The sequence below is a fragment of the Chlamydotis macqueenii genome, chromosome 3 (genome assembly GCF_036417535.1).
Source record: "Chlamydotis macqueenii isolate bChlMac1 chromosome 3, bChlMac1.mat, whole genome shotgun sequence".
Classification (NCBI taxonomy): domain Eukaryota; kingdom Metazoa; phylum Chordata; class Aves; order Otidiformes; family Otididae; genus Chlamydotis; species Chlamydotis macqueenii.
In genome coordinates, this window is record NC_141558.1 from 114,882,631 (window position 1) to 114,896,313 (window position 13,683).

Below are 13,683 nucleotides of genomic sequence, written 5' to 3' on the forward strand. Positions count from 1 at the left end.
AATATGACACACTTTCGTGGCCCTCATTAATCTCCATACTTTCACAGGTGCCGTGCTTTGCACAGGTGGAATGCAGGAGGGTACAGGAAAGTCCTTCACCTTACAAGCAAGTGCTGTATTTATGGTACAGATCTATGATTACTCTATAGAAGACATGAAGTGCTACAGCAATTAAGTCACAAGGGCAATGAATCTCTCTGCTTCTAATCATCAAGAAGATGAGTGTCAGAGAAAAACACCCTCAGGAGTCAGGAATGAGGCATTATTCATCCCATCCAATCCAGGTGCTTACACTCCCTGAAAGTCAACAGAAGACAGTATAAGGCATCTAATCTTTTCCACATGGACAATACAAGGGACCTGGGCTTCTAAAGGAGGTATCTGAAAATAAACAGTACGGCCACCTCCCAATAGAATGTATTGGTGTGATTAGGTGTTATCATCAATGGAAACATAAAAGTTACCCGTCTTCTTCTGAACTTCACATGCAGATCACTGCACACGAGAAATGGTTGCACAAACAAGTACTCTGACTTCCTGTTGCTATTCTGCTGTTTGCTCCCCTTCCTCCACCACTCAGAGGAGAAAGGAAAAAATAAAACCACAAAAAGATAACACAAATATTGTTGTTAACATTTTAATCACGCAGATTTTTCATAATGAATCAAATATCAAGACTGGAATAAATTTGCTCAGAAATTCATGTGACGATTGACAAGGAAAGGACAACACAGATCTTTGAGTGAAGCTTGCTCCTTCAGGTGCTGGGGAGACACCAGCATCCAAGACATGTGTCCAAAGACTGAGATGTTGTAAGTACAGAGGAACACTTTTGAAGTTTGCTGTTATCAACAAATACAATATAACACAAAAAAACCCTCACATTTAAATTCACAGAGGTACTAAGTATGCATGTACGTGTTTGGTAGCTCTCAGTACCTTAAAGATTTAGTTAAGCATCTTGTAGGGCCAAGATTACTTTCCCCTCACGCTCCCCCTGCCACATCATTCAAACCAAAGGAAACAGTCCACACCTGTTCTGGTTTCGGCAGGGATGGAATTAATTTTCCTCTCAGTAGCCCGTGTGTTTTGGATTTCGTATGTGAAGAACGTTGATAAAAACACCCTGATGACAGGGGTTGTTGTTAATGAGACCAAGGACCCTGTCTGGCTTTCCAAGTCTTGCTAACGTGCAGATGCAGGAAGCTGAGAGAAAGACAGACAATAATTGACCCAGACTGGCCAAAGAGATTATTCCGTGCCATAAACATCAGGCTCAGTATGTAAGTGGGTGTTGCCCATGGGAGGGGGCATCCTTGGCATCCTTTGCATCCAGCTTTCCATCTCTCTCTCACTTCCTGGCATCGTTCCGTCTGCCTTGCTGGCTCGCTTTTGCTCCTTTGCTTGCTGCTCGGTTTTCATTTCCGTGATTGCCGCTTGGGACAGGCTGTATGGGTCATTGGGACATCGTGTGGTGAGAAATCGTACATCGTTCATTTAGTATCTATTAATATCCTTACATTCTGTTATCATTGTAGTTTTCCTTTGCTATTTTAGTAAACTGTCTTTACCTCAGCCCACGAGTTTTCTTTTCTTCCCAATTTCTCTCCCTCATCCCACTGGGTAGGGGGAGGGTGAACGAGAAACAATGTGGTAATTCAGGCTAAACCACCACAACACCGAATCTGTGCGATGGCTGCAGTCGAGTCAGTTTATGAAAGAAGCAGAGATTTGCAGGCTAGCTCTGAGAACTGAAAGGGATGTATCACAAATAATAGCTAGGATAATGGATTTTTCCACTAAGTAGATGGAGGGAAAGGAAAATAAGTTTAAGTCTCCCTACTTCCAAAGTACAGCCCTAATAACAACCTTTCCTCACCATACTGGGAGGTGTGAAAGAGGGAGGGTCCCCAAAATGATCAGAAAGCCAAGGGATTTTTTAGGATGCTCTAGAATAGAGATCCTGAGAATATCCACAGGACTCAGGTGCTACTTCCTTTAAGTCACTCACTAGAAATAAGCAGGCAAAACGCATACATACTCAACATGAAGTTGTGTCTGTATAAAGTACTTTGTGTTATCACTTAGTGCAAAACTTCAGCTTTAAGGTGTGTTGAAGTGCATAAACTTTGGTTATTTCCCAGTAATTTCATCCACAAGGAGATGAGAAGAATGGTGGCCATGAAGACCATGAGACACATCTGATAACAGTGAGATGCTAACTTATATTGGAAGCCATTACTTCAATTGTCACCAGTTTTTGTTCTTAAAGCATGGGGAACGCGAGATCCTCTCCACAACATATTGCCATCCTCCTAACATGTAACATCCTCCTATGTTAAAACAATAGGTAAATATCTAATAATTTTAATAATCTGTGTGTTCTAAGGCTTGAATTAACATGTCCAGAATATGACACCTCAACACCGCCTGAGTAAGAGCTGTGTTTGAGAGAGAAGGAAAAAAAAAAAAAACACAGACAAAACCAGAGAGTCTTAAGTCCTGCAAGAATCAATCTTTACGATTCAGCTTTCATTCCAGGCTTTTCAATGCATCACATGAATCTCATCATTAAAGAAACAATGGATCCTTCATAAAATCAGAAAATGAGTGCCAGCATCCTCATCAAATTCCCAATCTGTTAACCACATTTGCATACCTAAGATTTGTCTAATATGTCCTCCGGATGTGGCACTCTTTTCTTCTGACCTCAAACACATCACGTTGACTGAGCAGCTGTCACGTTTCAGTGATGGCTAAAGAACTAACCCATTTCTGCAAACAGGAAAAACAAAGCCTATATAGAGTTTGCAGATTATCTATATGAAATTATCATTTATCTAAAGTTACTACAATATAACTATCAGGACTGAAAAATTACTATCAGAACAGGGAAGAATAGGTACTACAGTAAAATTTGGCTTAGGCAGATCTAGAGACAAAACTAATTTTAAAAAGAAAAGTGAAAAGCGAATGAAGAATTGAACAGGAATCTACAGCAAAGTGTTGAAATATCAGCTAGAATGACAAGGTGGGGGTGCAGGGGGAGAATGTAGGGAGTGTTAGTTTCTTTTTCTAAAAAAATATGATACAGCAGAAATGTCTTTTTCTTTCTTTTTTTTTTTTCTTCCCCCTAATAATACTATCAGGTAGAACTCAAAACATCCTGGCTTTTAGCCACAGACTTAGACACTGATCCTCTCTGGGCTTTGGTTCTTCAGCTCTGGTAACGCACCTCACTATCACCGCAGGACACAGAGCAGAGAACAGGCAGTGTGCCCAATTCTGAGAAGCTCTAGTTCACTGCTCAGCAGCGAAATCAACAGCCATTGATTTCAGTTTACTTCAGGAAGCCAGCAAAATCACTTCCTACTGATGAAAGAGCACATCTCGCTTCCCCCTCCGCTTCACTCCTGGCTATGCAGTCCCAACTGCCTCCTTAAATCATCTCATCAGATCTTTGTCATGAGACAATTTAAACTCAGGAACTTTGCAGTAATTGTCTTTTTCCTCCTCCCTTTGAGGTATTCAATAATCCCACAGAAAACTGTCAGCTCACAGAGCAGTCCAGAAAGCACTGTAGCTGTCAAAAGGTAAGAAGAAGTGGCAGTGGATGGGGCAAAAGGGGCAAGACCCACAAATTTGTCAATAACATACTTCTCAACTTTTCTCAGAGGAAAAAAAAAAATTGACATTTTACAGTAATTTTTCTTTTAAAAAGCACATACACACTTGTTACCTTGTAAGAAACAAAAACACAAGCAAAGCCAGTTCCTTTTAAAATTTCAGACTTTTTTTAATCATACAGACAAAAACAAGGTAATCCCGAGGATTCTTTAGAAAACAGTAATTTAAAAGATATTGTTTTGAAAAAACAGATTCATGATCTTCAGCAACACAAATAGCATGCAGTAAAAATAATGAGTAGTGACAGGGAAAACACAGCAAGCAAATACGCTGCACTTTTACTTGCATATCAAAAAGGACATTTTAGAAAGGGGAAAGAGAGAACATAAAAAGCTCACTGCTAAATACAAGGCCTTGGGCACGAAAAATTACCCAGCCAAAACAATATTACTGCTTTTAGTTAGATGTTCGCTCACACGAGTGTGCCAAAAAAGTACCGACCAAGCGTACAAATCCTGCAAGCAGCCGCGGATCTCCCCACCAGGCGGCAGCGGCCGCCCAAGCGTTCTGCACCTGGAGGCTCCCTGCGCGCAGCGAGCTGCCGCTCCACGCTTTTCTCCCTGAACGGAGGAAAAAAAAAAACCATTCCGGAGAAAAATACCTTCTTCTCTCCTACACATAAACCAAAATCTGTTTGCTATTTAAAACAGCTTGCTTCGTAATTGGCGGTGCTGTTACCAAAACACAGGTTTCCTGTAAGAAATCTGCACTTTGGATAGCAGCTCTCAAGTAGCGGTACGCATTTCCAGGAGCATAAAACCCCAAAAATCGTCTTTTACCCCGCAGAGCGCGCTGGCCTGACGGGCTCCCGCTTCCGAGGGGACGCGAGAGGAGAGCGCGGCCTCCGCCGGGGCCTCGGGTGCGCAGGGCCCTGTCCCGGCGCCAGCCCCGCCCGGTGCAGCTCAGCCCCGCGCCGAGGGCGGCCGGTGGCACCCCCGCGGCAGCACCCACAGCCCCGGCTGCCGCCAGGGCCCCGCCGGGGAGGAAGACGCTCGTTCCTTCTGCGGAGGAACACCCAGAGGGGACACCGATGAAATGGCTTCCTCCAGGGTAGCACCCCCTGCCCCTCGCCCCTCAGGCCGGGGTCCCCTTCCTCCTCCAGAGCCCCGCGCCCGCCCCGGTCGGTACCTGGAGGAGGCCGCCCATCTTGGCGCGCAGGGTACGGAACTCCTCCGGCGCGGCGTCGGGGTAGAGCTGCCCGCGCAGCAGCTCCTCCGTGATGTCGGCGTTGCCGTAGTAGGAGGCTTGGACGATGCCGCTGAGGAGCGCGCTCAGCGGCTTGGAACCCTCGGGCGCTGGCGACGGCTGCTCCGGCGCCGCCATCTTGCAGCGGGCGGTGCCACCGCCGACCTCGCCCCACCCGCGACTACGGCGGCCGCAGGGAGACATCCCACGCGTGAGCCGAGCGTTCTCAGGGGGGTGAGGTGGAGGGCGCTCTCGGCGAGCCAGTCTCAACTACCAAGGACCAAACGCGTACGTGGGAAGAGCCGTAGCTCTACCATCCAGACGAACTTTATTTAACACACGTATTTAGGCACGCATCACCGTGTAATTTCACATATTTAACAGAATTTAACTCATGAAGGTCCCTTCCAACCCTAACCATTCTATGATTCTATAATCAAGACACGTAACGACAACTGTAATGGCACACACTGACACGGAGCCTCCACTGAGCAGCATTCTGCCATCTCCTGATAATTTCATGTAATGTTTCAAAGCTATCTGTGATTAAAAAAAAAAAACCAAAAAAACCCCACACAAACAAAACACCACACCAAAAAAAAAAAAACCCAACCAAAACCCAACCCCATTAACCAGAACCAAACAGGAATGACCTGACTGGGTACAATAAATTTCTGTTTTCTAAGCTGTTTCTTCAAGAAAACGTACTCCATTTTACTACTCAACTGTTTTAAGGAAACTTCCACAGGCCTGGCTCTCTGTCCCTTTGCTGCGAGATGCAGGGTAGACCACAAAATGCAGGGACTGTTAAGAAACAGGTACTAACAAAAATCAAGTGTTTTCTCTGGGCACCATTCTGTACAAGTTTAACTATAAAAAAAATTAAAATGCTTTGTATATACAAGCATATACAGTCACAAGAGCGACTGTGTGCTCTCAAAAGAGATGTCTACAGCAAATTTTCTTCTAACAATACAGTGGTATCTTATACCACCTGATTTCAATTATTTAAGCCCTTCATAGTTGCACTCTTTTTGATGACATACAAGAAATATCATGTTGCTGCAGAATATAAAACATAGGTCTATGATCAACATGATCTGTTCTGCCCAGTTCTTACTCTGCTTCTTTTTGCAAGTAGACACGTGCAAGATGTCCTTCCCCAAGGGGGATCACAGCGTACACCTCTGGAAGCTGGAGGTACAGGAAGAATTAACAGCACACGCTGTTTACACACATGTAAAGTTTCTTCTGCTCTTGACGTTCATTTGGACAATATTTAAAATGTCCTTTTTCTCCAGTGGTATTTAGATTAAATGGCATCTTTAGAAGCTTTAAAGAATCTGGAGATAGAGGTGTTTCTTTTGATCACCAGAAACAAATATATAGTATGAGAAACGTAACTCCGTTTGGGTACAGACTCCTCACTGTACAGCTGATCCTTCCGAGACTCAAAACTCTTCTCTGATGAGTCCAGCTCACTCTCACTCGCATATAGACAGAAAAGGGAGCAGGGCAGTAACTCTTCATGGCTTCTCCATATTACTGCAGAATATGATGTGAAATTTCTATCGCTCCGGTTTAAACTTCTGAAGATACTGTTCCCTGATGACGTGCTTTCTTCTGCTGCAAGGTGACATACGTCATTGAGTCCTATCAAGCAATGCTAGTTTACGGACTTAAGTTGAGGTACAAAGACAAATTTGTTCTTATAATTGCTTTTTCTCCTCAGATCTCAGTCTACTTTAGTGCCTTGCATGGAGATGACAAAAAAAAAAAAAAAAGGTGGTGAAAAGTGCAAATTTTGACTTTAAAAACAGTATAAGATTATTCAGAATGCACATGGCAGCAACCAGTGACCCGTGTCTTTAAGAATATTGTTTATTTGTTTTCGTAAACAACCTCATTTTTAAACAAATTAAAAATACATTGAGAAGTCTCTCTCTCTATGTATATATACACAGTACATGTTCAAACTTCACTTCATTGTGATGCCATGGTTTCAGCAGAAAAACAGAGTTCTTGATCCAAAACTCAGTTGCGTGACAACCACCCTCGGCAGTACAGCACACCACGCTGCCAAGGCCCGGTCCTGTCAGGAATACTTCACTTGTTATTTATCACCTGAACCGTTTTTCGGCCATAGTGGTAATAGCTGTATGCAGATGTTACCGTTGTGAGAGCCGTGATGCACCTTTGGGGAAAATAGTTCCCGTAAGTCGTTTGAGTCTAAGTACGATAATAAAAAGTGTTATTTTTAAGGGTCTTCCCTATTTTTCACTACACAGTCAAGGACTACGTCCTACACAAAAGCAGCTTACAGTTTATATGCTGAAACTCAGTGCTAACTGGAGGATTAGATAAACAAAGGAACTGCCATCCAGCACTAAGTACCGTGCTTCACTATAACTGCCTACTAGGCCAAACTTTTACCATACTAGCACTTGTTTTAGAGAAGGGAAGACAAAAGATCTGATTTAGTATTTGTACTCTACAAAATTTTTAACAGACTGAGAACTAACTGGTGTGAAAAACTATCCCTTGGTAGTATGAAAGGGGAGCATTCAAATCATACAAGACTTGAACTTATCATCTTACCAAGTTTCAAAGTTGAAGCACTAGTTTTGACTTCAGCCTCTTTTGTTCCCTTCCCAGGTGGTGCAGAAAAACCACCAAAATTAGCACTGCTCCCCCGTGTCAAGGGCTCGCACCATTCAGGTGTGAGCCACCACTACAGTCCTGCCCCTCCATGACCGCTGCCCTCCCTGGACACACTGCCAGACTCATCCAGGTCATTTCTGAGAGCGTTCATAGAGGACCCTGCAAAGTTACACCCAGAATTTCCCTGTTACTCACAACACGGTAACTCCCTCATAGAGCCCCAGACAAGCGGCAAGGTAAGCATCTTTCTCAGATGCAATTCTAGATTTGGCTTTCCAACAGGATGAAAAACCACACTGACCATTAAGATCAAGGTTGCTAGTTCCTTACAAGCTTTGGGGGTTGTTTTGATTTTTTTTTTCCTCTCTAAAAGACAACTAACACTGGATTTTCCACTACTTAACTAAGTTACTTAGTAATTCTGCTATCTGCTGTTCAGGCTCTTTGCTCTGAACTGTTACCTAACTGCTCAGGAGAAATAACTGCACTTGTAACGCCTGCCACCAGCTACCATTCAGATTCAGACACAGTTCAGATCTCCAAGAACAGCAGTGAAAGGAACAGCCATTATTTAAGGAGGTACGCTCCTGCATGCCTGTTCTCATTGGATCTCTGCCTTTCTTTCCTATAATCTATCAGGAATCATCGGGTTTCTTCAGGCACTTTTCAAACAGGTTTCAGAAACCTAGATTTCAAGATAGCAGGTACAGTATAAAGCAAAAATAAGAAAACACTTCCTGTCTATTTTTACTGATATCAAGGTTGGTTTTTAAAGGACAGTTATGGCATGAATAAAGAGCCCATACAGCCTTTCTTCCAACTCCCTTCTTTTGTATTAATCTGAATTTACACTTGGCCTGTGTACACCATGGCTATTCTGAACACTTGTTTCTTAGGCATTATTCCTGGATCTTAACCTGTCTCATTTGACAACCTTTTGCTTGTATAGTAAATTAAATACCCATAAATACCTAGCTCCTGTGCCAGTTAAGAATAAACGTGGAAAAATTCAGACATATGGGTCTATAACATCATCTGGGCACAGGTGGTTTTTTTTTTTTTGTTCCACACAATTAGATGAATCTCAATTACCAGTTTCTTTAGGAGTACATTAAATTATCTGAAAAATAAGTGAAGAGATAGGTTACCATAATGTCTGCAGATATATGCTGTCCACATAATTGAAAACAGGAGCTGCTAAAGAAGCTGCCACCAAAATTAGCTGAACCGCTGTATTCATCTGATAAAAGCAAAACAGGCAATGTGACCAAAATGAAGACATGTGCTATGCAAGGAATATCAATATACACTTTTATTACTGGTTTAAGTATTAGTCTATATACAGAAAATTTATGTGGAAGCTTCTTTTAATGAAGCATTTTACACACTCAAAGTTATCATGCACTCTGACAGGATAGTTGAAAATCTTTCAGGATTTAAGTTGCCTCCAAATTAATTGGCACTATTTTGAAACTGCACCCAGCAGCAGCAGTAGACAGCCCCCTCCCTCCAAATTACACACCACAAGTACTGAGGTGTTATCTTTTGTAATGCGTTACTACTCTTACCTTGCTAATGAACGTTGGTTTTAATTGGGCAGTAGCATAACAGGGGTTAAAATACCTACTGAGTGTTCTCTGTTGAGGGAGAAAAAAGGGAAAAAAATGCAATTCTAGTATATTCAATTTGATAGACCTCTTCACACGATACAGAAAAGTCAATTGTAGCACTAAAGGAGTATACTGCTACTGCTCTTAAATGATTTATTAGACGTGATACACAGGAAAAAAGTTACCAATAGCTCTGACTCATCTTTGTGAAACCTATTTTATGAAATACTATTCTGCTTACAAATCTACCTGGCAAAACAACAAGCATTAGCATTACATCTTATGCTATCCACCCAAGTTTTCAGCAACCATCAAGTCTCAAGATGAAAATCTCTTGGTTACAACTTTGTTAAAGGCTTATTCATTTTTTTAATACTTGTAAAATTACACAATATTTAATCAAAATAAAGTGATTATATGCTCATACAATTTTGTTTAATGCTATACACTTACCGGTGGAGAAAGAGTTTTGTATCGCACATAAAAAACAGCAGCAATGAGTGCTACATCCCTCAGAATAATCATGGAAGTGAGTGAAACTGAAAAACCAAGCCAACAGGATCTAGTGAAAAATCACGTCCACAGTTAAAACCAAAACAAAACCAAAAGACTACAAAAAATGAAGCAAGAAGAAATAACCACTCTCCAATTCTTCTGGACAAGTTTTATGTGTGACTGCAGATTTTTAGCACGGCTTCTGAAAAGGTTAAATCTGAAGTCTTTAAACAATTCAGTCTATGAGAAAAAAAAATTGATATAGCTACTAACTACTATTGCTTTACAGAAAGTACATTTGAGAATGGTAGTACATGCTAGCTGGTTTTGTATACGGCAGCACATGCTTTTTGTGAGGGCTATTACTTGTTTTTAAGTATTTAATAGGAACAAATAGCAAAGTGCAACTGACAAAGCAAGAGTTCCAAGTGATACAGTTTTCCTTCCAGAAACACAAGAAATATTACTACACATAAAAATAGCTTATTTACCTTAGACAGTACATGCAATTAATGGCATTTCCTCACCTGGGATAAGATTTGCACAAGTTAGGCTTACATAGAGCACACTGATGAGAATTTTATCAGCCAGAGGATCAAGAGCACTTCCCAAAGCTGATTTCTGATTAGCCCAGTTTCGTGCAATAAATCCATCCAACTAGGAAAAACAAAGTTCAATATTTCTCTGTTAGAAAATTAAGAATAAAAATACCTTACATGTGCTACTGTTACAGAGATATTTCGTGAGTGACATCATATAGTACAGCTAATAACTAAGATGAAATATGATGCCCGCTAGCTGATAGTTGTATCATGCTTTTTCAAATTACATTCCAGATTTTGAAATGGAAGCCTCTGAACATATTCAATTCAAATTAGTAAAAAAAAAGAAAAAAAGAAAAAAGAAAAAAAAGGGGCGGAAGGAAAAAAAGGGTAACAGATGTTCTAAAATTCACACAATTATGGTTATGATGGGTGCACCTACATACAAATGGACAACTGGATGTGGCCTTTCAATACCTAAAGAGGGTTTATAAGAAAGATGGGGAGAAACTCTTGAGCAGGGCCTGTTGCAATAGGATGAGGGGTAATGGTTTTAAAACATCAGGAGGCAGATTCAGACTGGATATAAGGAAAAGATTTCTTACACTGAGGGTGGTGGAACACTGGAACAGGTTGCCCAGGAAGACGGTAGGTGCCCCATCCCTGGAAACATTCAAAGCCAGGTTGGACGGGGCTCTGAGCAACCTGATCTGGTTGGAGATGTCCCTGCTCCTTGCAGGGGGGTTGGACTGGGTGGCCTTTGAAGGTCCCTTCCAACCCTAACCATTCTATGATTCTACAAGCACTGACTGGACACTGCCCACTGCCCACCTGGGGCTGGTCAGGGGACCCTGTTATCCCCTTTGCTCCACCAGCACTTAAGTCCCCGTTGGCTCTCTGCGAGCTCCCTTTGCAGTGTCACAAAGGATGTATATTCCATTTCTGGAAAACAACGAATATAGAAACTGATCTGTTTATTCATTTCCACTCTACCCTGGAGTCTAAATTTCAACACGTGTCACTGGGATCACCATAACCCACGCTATCCCCAAAGTATTTCCAAACTGATGTAAACATACCAAATCCGTTATGCCAGCCAAAACAAAGACACCTAGTGCAACATTGAAATTTTCTTCAACAATCAAATAGCCTAAAACTGGCGCCAAGCCCATTCTTGCCATTGACAGTATATTGGGGATCGTCCAGGGGTTTTCATACTGTAAAGCAAGAAAGCAAAAACTTCAGGCCGGGAAGACAAACCCTAACTTGGCATGTAACAGAATGAACCCAGACAAACACAGGCTTTAAGCCGAACTAGCCAGAAAGCTTTGCAAGTTCTTGGAAACAACCTGTCGTTGGCACAAGACACACGGACACGGTCTCTATTAAACATTAACCGAGCCTTCCAAAGGAACGCACGCCGCCACCGAGGACCCAAAAAGCCGCCGTCTGTGGGGGTGACACCTGCCTCCAGCCGGCAGTGACTGAGGGGTAACAAGCCCTCCCCCCCGGCCCGCACCGCCTCAGCGGAGGAGCGCGCCCGGCAGCTCCAGGGCCAAGCCGGCGACCGCCGTGCCTCACCGCCCCCCTCCGCTCCCCACCCCCGGTCACGTACCAGCTCGGCGTATCGCCCCGTCGCGCACCGCTCCCGGGGGGGCTCCGCCGGCGGCCCGGCCCCGGCCCCGGCCCCGGCCCCGCTGCTCCCCGCCCGCCGCTGCTCGGCCCCGCCGCTGAGGAGGCGCCAAGCGGCGGCGGCGGGCGCGCGCAGCAGCCGCTGGTGGTGGTGCCGCAGGGCGGGCGCCGCGCGCGGCCCAGCCGGAGCCCCCCCCGCCGCCAGGCAGAAGGCGCCGCTGTTGCCATGGCAGCGGCCGCCCGTGCCCTCGCCGCCGCGCCCCTCCGCCGCCGCCCCGGGTCGGCTGCCCAGAGGCCTGGTGCCGCCGCCCGGCCGCCTCCGCTCCGCGCCGCGGAGGAGCCCCCAGAAACCCCTGCCCAGCCAAGCGGCAGCCAGCATGGCGTGGGGGTGGCGCCTGCCCGCGACCCTCTAAGCCCGTTGCGGCCCTGCCCGCGGGAGCGAGCGGCGGCCTCCTCCCGCCGCCATCCGCCGCCCCGACAGAGTGGCGGGGGCTCGGGGACAGGGTACGAGCCGCGGGCCCTGCGTGTGCGGCGAGGGGTGGAGGGGGGAACGTGCGACTTTTTGCGGCGCTTTACGGCAGCCCCCTCCCCGTGGGGCTGCGCGCTTTACGACAGGCTGTCGTTCGTTAGAAAATAAGTCCTAGCTGTGAGAAATACGGGGGAAAAAACCACGCTTTTCAGCCGTTTTCCTGCTGGCCGAGGCTCTGCCTCGGGGGTCCCTGGGCGCAGACGGCTGCGCGGGGTCATCCTGCCCTTCCTGACGGCAGGGCGGCTTCGTGGGGCCGCGCTGTTCTCGTACAGGCCCTCGAGGGAGGAAGGTGAAGGTTTGTTTTACCGTAAGAGCCTTCTCAGGGGGCCTGAGTAGCGTCTTGTTCTCACTACTCACTCTTCGCCCTGCCTCGCCCACATTTACTTTAGCTCAAGGAGAAGGAAGAAGAATTTACTGTTCCAGGTGCAATCACTTATTTGCTTCGGAGGCTTGCTCCTCCTCACCTTCCCTAACACTTAAGAAACTTTGTAATTTTTCATGTTCCTGGCACCAGTTTATCACGCAGCTACGGTTTGACCCCCAGGTGTTCAGTCAGCTTTAATTACACACAGCAGAGAGTAACTAGCAAGACAAAAAAAACCAAACCAAACAAACAATCACATGTAGGATATTTAACTCTGCCTCTTCCAGAGATGTTTGAAGGAATGAAGAGAAATTAGCTAAAATGTGTATGACTTTGTTAATTTATTTATTCCTTTACTACATCAAATTAGAGGTAGTTGCTTTTTCATTTCTGGTTGTTGTTTTTTTTTTAACTGCAGGGAGGATAAAGGCAGGAGCACACCGTTACGACCTGCATGCTAGGACAGGGTGCACCATCAGCAAGTTCACAGATGACATGAAAGTGGGAAGAGTGGCTGATAGACCCTGGAAAGTGGAGGAGTGGCTGACAGACCCAAGGGTCATGTTGTCTTTTAGGGGGACCTCACCAGGCAGGTTTAAATTGGTTTGACAGGAACCCCATGAAATTCAAGAAGGGGAAGTGCAAAGTCCTGCACCTGGAGAGGGGTAACTACTGACTGGAAAGCACCTCTGCAGAGTGGAGAATGGAGTCTCCAGCTGTGGAGATACTCAAAACCCACCAGGACGTGGACCTGGGCACCTGGCTGGAGGTGGCGCTGCTTAAGCAAGGTCAGGGTGGGACATTTCATACTTTTAAAAAAAGCCATCAACCACAGTTACTATAGTGAGGAAAAGACAACCTGAGAAGAGCAGACTGCTTGCCACTTAAGGGTTCATAGGTAGAGCTATAGTTTCTTAGTTTTCTCTTAAGCTTCTCATCCTTCAAATTAGTTTTCAAGTATTTTGAAGTAGATTCACG

At 44.7% G+C, this 13,683-nt stretch overlaps 2 protein-coding genes across 5 annotated transcripts in view; both read right to left on the reverse strand.

Moving 5' to 3' along the window:
• COMMD1 (copper metabolism domain containing 1) overlaps positions 1-5,036 on the reverse strand; it is a 79,115-nt gene extending 74,079 nt beyond the window's left edge. For both annotated transcript variants that reach the window (XM_086744439.1, XM_086744437.1), the window contains exon 1: positions 4,816-5,036. In XM_086744439.1, coding sequence (XP_086600565.1) covers positions 4,816-5,010 — 195 coding nt within the window. In that variant the 5' untranslated portion in view covers positions 5,011-5,036. The remainder of the gene's footprint in view (positions 1-4,815) is intronic.
• A 1,692-nt stretch (positions 5,037-6,728) lies between these two features.
• CRLS1 (cardiolipin synthase 1) lies at positions 6,729-12,358 on the reverse strand. 3 transcript variants are annotated; one of them, XR_015258230.1, is made up of 7 exons: positions 11,796-12,358; positions 11,260-11,397; positions 10,166-10,295; positions 9,597-9,682; positions 9,102-9,170; positions 8,505-8,653; positions 6,729-7,066 (listed from the first exon to the last, which is right to left on the reverse strand). XR_015258230.1 is itself a non-coding variant. In XM_086745351.1 (7 exons), exons 1-7 carry the CDS (start codon positions 12,189-12,191, stop codon positions 6,979-6,981), a joined length of 999 nt encoding a protein of 332 aa, XP_086601477.1. In that variant the 5' UTR covers positions 12,192-12,358; the 3' UTR covers positions 6,729-6,978. The 3 variants fall into 3 exon arrangements, 2 of the variants coding, with proteins under 2 accessions (XP_086601477.1, XP_086601478.1); XM_086745351.1 differs by lacking the exon at positions 8,505-8,653 and adding an exon at positions 8,682-8,773; XM_086745352.1 differs by lacking the exons at positions 8,505-8,653; positions 11,260-11,397 and adding an exon at positions 8,682-8,773.
• Between the last annotated feature and the right edge of the window lie 1,325 nt (positions 12,359-13,683).